General features: G+C 46.6%; 1 protein-coding gene across 1 annotated transcript; it reads right to left on the reverse strand.

The window, feature by feature from the left end:
* Positions 1-1,145: 1,145 nt before the first annotated feature.
* On the reverse strand, positions 1,146-6,046 carry CXXC4 (CXXC finger protein 4). The gene is made up of 4 exons (XM_024119201.3): positions 5,780-6,046; positions 5,584-5,659; positions 2,463-3,155; positions 1,146-2,263 (listed from the first exon to the last, which is right to left on the reverse strand). Exons 3-4 carry the CDS (start codon positions 2,896-2,898, stop codon positions 1,539-1,541), a joined length of 1,161 nt encoding a protein of 386 aa, XP_023974969.1. The 5' UTR covers positions 2,899-3,155; positions 5,584-5,659; positions 5,780-6,046; the 3' UTR covers positions 1,146-1,538.
* Positions 6,047-6,095: the final 49 nt, after the last annotated feature.

The following is a 6,095-nucleotide window of genomic DNA, read 5'->3' on the forward strand; positions in this document are numbered from 1 at the left end:
GCACCTAAGAAAACACATGGACCTACACCTTTATAATTGCTATTATCTTTGCTTAAGCAGAGTTGCCAAAGGAAATGTAATAAACCACCCTGGAGTAAAGTCAAACTTTCAAAAGAGATGTGTTCTTTTATAAAGAGGAATCAATGCAATATTTTGATGGAATTGATCATAATCAATAATGATATCAATATAAATTGATTCTGAGGGAATTCCAAAGTGCTATTTGCTTTGACTTATATTAATAAAACTTAAAAAAGAAAAACTGTATCATACTTGTGTTCAAACATGCAAAGATCTTTAACTCTTTTCCCTTCTCCTTTTAAAGACCAGTCCTTCTTGGAGAAAAATCCTTTAAGCCACGTTCACAATTTTTTAAAAGAATGTGCAGATTTCCCTCTGATGATAACTTGTGAGAACCACTCTCAGACTACAATCCAGCCCATAGAATATTCCCTAATGCTAAATCCACCACCTATATATGAACACTTAGCCATCTACTCTATAAATTATATCAAGAGGCTAAATATGATTACCTGTCCATATTTCTTTACTAAATATACCACCAAACCCATTTACCTCTGATTTTCCATTTTTTCCCCTTTTGTTTTGATCAGGTCACCATATGAAATTTCCACCAAACACATCAATCTTTGTATTTAACATAATTAAAAGCCTAATTTAACAAGTAATTTAGTGATAATCTGTACGTTGTCTGTTTTAAGGGCATATAGGAAAAAGAAACTATTATTGACCAAATAGGGTGTCCAACAAAACAGTGCTTGGTGTATAGAACAATTTTGTGACTACAAAATGGTTACTCTGCTAAATGCAGAACCCCAAATTTATATTTTTTGTAACTGAGTTTTAGGAATCATTCGTTTCTAAGCTATGTAAGACATTCTTAAATAAAATTACCATCACCTGCTACAAATTGTATCTATTCTAAGTCATCTCTCCTTAAAAACTGCAAATGGTGTTCAGCTTTCTATACTATATCCACACTCCGGAAAAATACCAAGTATGCAGAAAATAAAATGAGGAAACAGAAATATTTTGTCATGGTAAGGAGAAAAATTATCCTAGAAGAGGGTAGAAAATCCCCTTTTGAATTAATATATTTCCGTTTCAATGATTTCTGTGTGTGTGTGTGTGTGTGTGTGTGTGTGTGTGTGTGTGTGTGTGTTAATGGGAATGTAGGCTTGTGTGCCACAAACTGTGTCCTCACTGTTACAACTGGGCCACTAATAAGTCTCTCTTGCCCAATAAAAGTATATAGAATGTGATGTGTCCCACCCTTTGGGCAGAGATGCTTTTAAAAATAATAATAAGGGGGGGGAGGGGTCATTTTGAATCACCAAGGGAAATTTCTGACCATATTGAATGTGAAACTTCTGATTTTCAAACCAATTACATTAGTTTTCCTCCCGGAGCGAACAAGGAGGGGCGCCCTCCCCATATGGAGGGCGGTTCCAGGCGAAGTGCAGCTGGGGAGGGTGGCGGAGAGGCCATGACCTCCGCAAACCACCTACAACTGTATCTTACAACCTGAATGAAGCTTCAGGAAAGGGGTGCTGCATCTTGAAGCCAGACAAGAAGCCCTGAAGGGGAGAGGAGAGGGGAGTGAGGAGGGAGGGGGGGAGACTGGGAAACAAGAAATCATCTCCTCTGACCTCTAGCGAAGTGCCAGGTTTTTTCTTTAGCTCTTCACATTTTCTAAATTTGCAGATCTGGTGTCCCGTTTTGCGGTTCCTGCAACTGCTGCAGACGCCACAGTTGATGAGCCTCTTGCAGGGCACGCAGACCCCACACCTTTTCCTCTTCTTCTTGGCCGGGTTGGCTCCGCCAGCTCCCCCCGAGGAGGACGAGGAGGAGGAGGAATGATTCTGCGGGCAGTCTGCCAGATTGGCAATTTGAAACGCACTGTCTGTGACGGCTGCTGAGGCTGCTGCGGGGGAGTGAAGGGCTGTCATGACGATGACCCCTGGAGGTAATGAGATGCCCCCTAAAGCCGGGATAGCGGAAAAAGTCCCCACGCGCTCGGGGAGATTCATTATCTCTGCTTCAGCAGCGCCGCATTTGAGCTTGTTCATGCATTCCCCCGCCAAAGGTCTGCAGTGTTCGGGGGATAAGGTGGAGAGGAAATTAGTATTTGCCATTTGCAACGACGGCTCTGGCGGGCAGCCAGCTTTCCCCAGCCTCTGGGAGTCGTTTCGGTGGTGCATGCTGGTCCTGCTGCCGCCGCCGCCGCCGCCGCCGCCGCCGCTGCCGCCGCCGCCACCGCCGCAAAGGTCTGCAGTGTTCGGGGGATAAGGTGGAGAGGAAATTAGTATTTGCCATTTGCAACGACGGCTCTGGCGGGCAGCCAGCTTTCCCCAGCCTCTGGGAGTCGTTTCGGTGGTGCATGCTGCTCCTGCTGCCGCCGCCGCCGCCGCCGCCGCCGCCGCCGCCGCCGCCGCCACCGCCGGCGGGGAGGATCGCGGAGGAGGAGGCGGAGGAGGAGGCGGCGGCGGAGGAGGATTTCCTGCTGCCCCCGCCGCCCCCGCCGCCGCCCCCGCCGCCGCCGCCCCCGCCCCCGCCGCTGCCCCAGAGCATGGCGGTGGCGGCGGCGGCGGTGGCCGCGTTGTCGCAGTTCCAGGGGGACATGCCGATGCGCGCGGCGGCCGCGGCGGCGGCGGCGCTGCTGGGGAAGATGGGGGTGGTGATGCGCGCGATCTTGGCCGCCTGCGGGAAGGCGCCCCCGTTGGTCTTGTAGAAGGAGGTGGCAAAGGAGCGGTAGCGCTCCATCTCCGAGTTGTAATCCACAAGGCTGTTCAGGGCCCCCTCGGGCAGGTGGCTTTCCTTGGGCAAGCCCGGGGCCTCCGGGCTCGGCCCGGGCTCCACGCAGACATTGGTGTTCATGGTACAGGGGGGGAAGAAGGGGTGCAGGGTGGAAGTGGGGACCGTCTGGTCCGACACCTGGGTGGGAAAGGGGGGAAGGTGGGGGGGAGGGAAGGGGGTGATGGTGGTGCCGGGGTGGGGGCCGAGGCGGGAGGGGAAAGTGGGTCCGGGTGGGGAGAGCAAGGTGAGGACTGCTTTATTCCTCTCTGGGGCGCATTTCCACAGACGGTGAATTCCCAGGCAGCGTCTTCCTTTGCATTATCCTCCAACTGTTACAACTAAAATAAAGAAAGTCATTCCAACAAGCAGCACGAGGAAAAAGATCGACAAATAAATAAACAGCCTCCCTCACTACCCCACCGCAGACGCTGAAAGCTCCCACATTCTTCGTCAGGTCGTTTGCATAACAATCATCAAGACGTGACCCCCTCCCCATTCCCATCCTTCCCCCACGCTCCCAGCCCAGCTCTCTCCCTCCCCACAGCACACCACGGCTCCTCCCCCCTATTCTTATAACCCTCCTGAGAAAATGTATTAATAGCCAGGATACCCAGGGAAAGAGGAAAGACAGAGGCGACAAATGCCGAGGGAAAAGGGCAATTGGAGTGCTTAAAGACGTGCAAATCAGGGGTGGGAGGGCGATACTACCTATAAGCAGAGGGCATTTAAACATTATGAAATGTATGAACAAGTGCTGCCTGGGCGTGCAAATGCTCTAAAGTAGAAAACAGCTATGGCCCTATGAGGAAAATGAACAGGAAATTAGCAAATGAAGTACTGAGAAAGTCTGCAATACATCCGAGTATAAACTGTAAGCAAACACAATACAACTGAGAGCTAAGAGACTGCCCACATACAATCTGAACTAAAGAGGCAGGGAGAAAAGAACTACCAGCTGCCACAGTGTCCTTCTGTGTCTGCGGTCATTAGTTTGAATCCCAGCACAGCTGGCTCTGTTAGGGTCTTAATTCAATGGACCAAGGACGGGTCTCAATTGTACAAGCCATTTGGTGGTGGGGCTTGGAGGGGGTAAGAGGGTGGTGTTCTACTTGTTTAAAAGAAAGATGGACTAGATTAAAAAAATTTTTTAATAATACAAAAAATGTCAAAGGTTTTAAACCAAGTGACTGCAGTCTCTGTAAGAATATTCCCAATAATTCCTAATGGAGACTCCAGTCTATTCCCAAGACAAGAGGAAAGCATGGACTTTTTGAGGATCTCTCACAGTCACTGATTTTTTTACATTGAGTAAAAGTAGGGGGGAATCATTTAAGGTGTTCCATGAAGAAATAATCATTAAAATGATTTTTTTTTCTTTTGCTCTGTTTTATAGGAAAGTTTAATGTTAACTGGGTATTTGCATTCATCTCTTTGCTTACAGGCCATTATTATGCTTAGGAAGAGGTACTTTAGTTGTTTATCACAGAGGGAGAGGTACATTACAGCCTTTTGAGAAGTAAAGCAAAAACATAAAGTGTATATTAACCTAAAAAACCAGTTTCTTTGTTTCCAGATTTTTTGGGGGGGGGGCAGAATATCTTTTTGTGACATCTTCTGAAGCCCACATATTGGTCTAGAATGTGGAGTTCAGGGAATTTTAAATGGGGGCCCAGTAGTCTGTCTCAAATATTCAGTTCAAAATGGATATCAATTATAGCAATTATGCTTATAATTAGATTAATGAACCATTTATGCCCAAACTCCAAGTGCAAAAACTTCAAGACCTGATGATGAGGTGCCCTAAAAAGAGGGGTTTATGTAAACAAATCCCTATTAAGCAAAGTAAATCAAGATAAGGAACCTCACCCCAGGCTGGATTAGAAGCTAGCAGGCATCTTTCAATCACAGCAAGTCCCTAATCATTCAGGAACCACCTCTGTGGTTTCGCATTAGGGAAAACTGCTCCCTTCAGAGGTCTGAAGGCAATACAAAGGGTGCCCCCAAAATGCTCCTGGCTAAATATTCTTGATGCTGGGAAGGGGGTGGGGGAAGACACAGCAAGAATATGCATATAGCTTCAGTTTCTGCGAATCACATTGTAACTGCAAGACCATAATAACTGCTACTCAGTAAAAACTAGTTATGCCAACCATGCATTAGATACCAGCACACTGAGTGGAGGGAAAAATTTCAACATTTTTGTCTTTTGACCTTGTTCCAAATAAAGAAATAATTTAATGTCTCTTTTTCCGAGTATTAGAGTGGTGTCTCCAAAAAGAAGCTTTCCTTATTACCATCACCTCCCCCTTCCCTCCTCAAGGTTTAATGCCACCAGAAACTGTAGAAAATGATTGTGCCCAGCATCCAGGTCATTATTGTTTAATCAATGCATCTTGGAGCATGAAAAAGGTACCTAAACCACAGCTATTGTTTGGATTTTCTTTAAAAAACGAAATAAAACACACACAAATAACTATAGTCCTATTCCAAAGCTAAATTAGACATCCATACTTCATGATCCTGTTTTGCCTTTAAACAATGTGACTGTACATGCCTAATATTGTATGTCTGGTCTACCAGAGACATAGAGATCAAAGGTCATATTTAACATTCAGGAGGAGGGGCGGGTGCAGATTAATTAATAAATTAATACAGCGACGCCTTTTATCGGTGGAGTCCAGCATTAATAATCTACTTTTACAATCCCAACGGACAGCAAACATTTAAGAGCAAAAAGCCAGAGAAAGAGAAAGAACAATCACTTACCAGTCTCTTTTTATTTGGGGAGCCTTAGAATTTGCAGACGCTGCCAGTCTGCCTTTAATTAGTTGCACATCACCCCCTAACACAAAGAAACACAAATCCAGATGTGTCTTGGCAGCTCCCAATTACAACTTTAATACTTGTAAACAAACTGTTGGGGACGGGGGGATAAAGAAATATGCGGATCAAAAAAAAATACCTGTAAATGGCTTTTTTTTTTCTTGTTGCAGAGAGAAGGAGGAGGAGATGGTGTTAGTGGTGGGGGTGGAAGGAGGAGGAGGTGGGGGGAGAGGAAAGAGCCGAGTGTGAGTGTATGTGTGAGAGCGCGGGGCTGTTCTCGGTGGTCTCTCCTCTCCCAGCGCGTTGCTCTCCGTCCGTCTCCAGTCGCTGTGTGCGAGGGTGGGAGGGAGCCGGGGAGTCTCTCCTCTCTCTCTCTCCCCCTCTCCTCTCCTCTCCTCTCTCTCTCGGTCTCTTCTCTCTCCCTCCCTTCTCTCTCTCTCTCTCTCTCTCTCTCT

This window comes from Physeter macrocephalus, chromosome 7, assembly GCF_002837175.3.
Source record: "Physeter macrocephalus isolate SW-GA chromosome 7, ASM283717v5, whole genome shotgun sequence".
Lineage (NCBI taxonomy): Eukaryota > Metazoa > Chordata > Mammalia > Artiodactyla > Physeteridae > Physeter > Physeter macrocephalus.

What these genes read in the sequence shown, in the direction of transcription:
- CXXC4 (XM_024119201.3), bottom strand. Translation starts at nt 2,898, where the DNA reads ATGAACACCAATGTCTGCGTGGAGCCCGGGCCGAGCCCGGAGGCCCCG. An exon ending in CTCCGCGATCCTCCCCGCCG is followed by an intron (nt 2,264 to 2,462) that starts GCGGTGGCGGCG and finishes GCGGCGGCGGCA; the next exon opens with GCGGCGGCGGCGGCGGCGGC.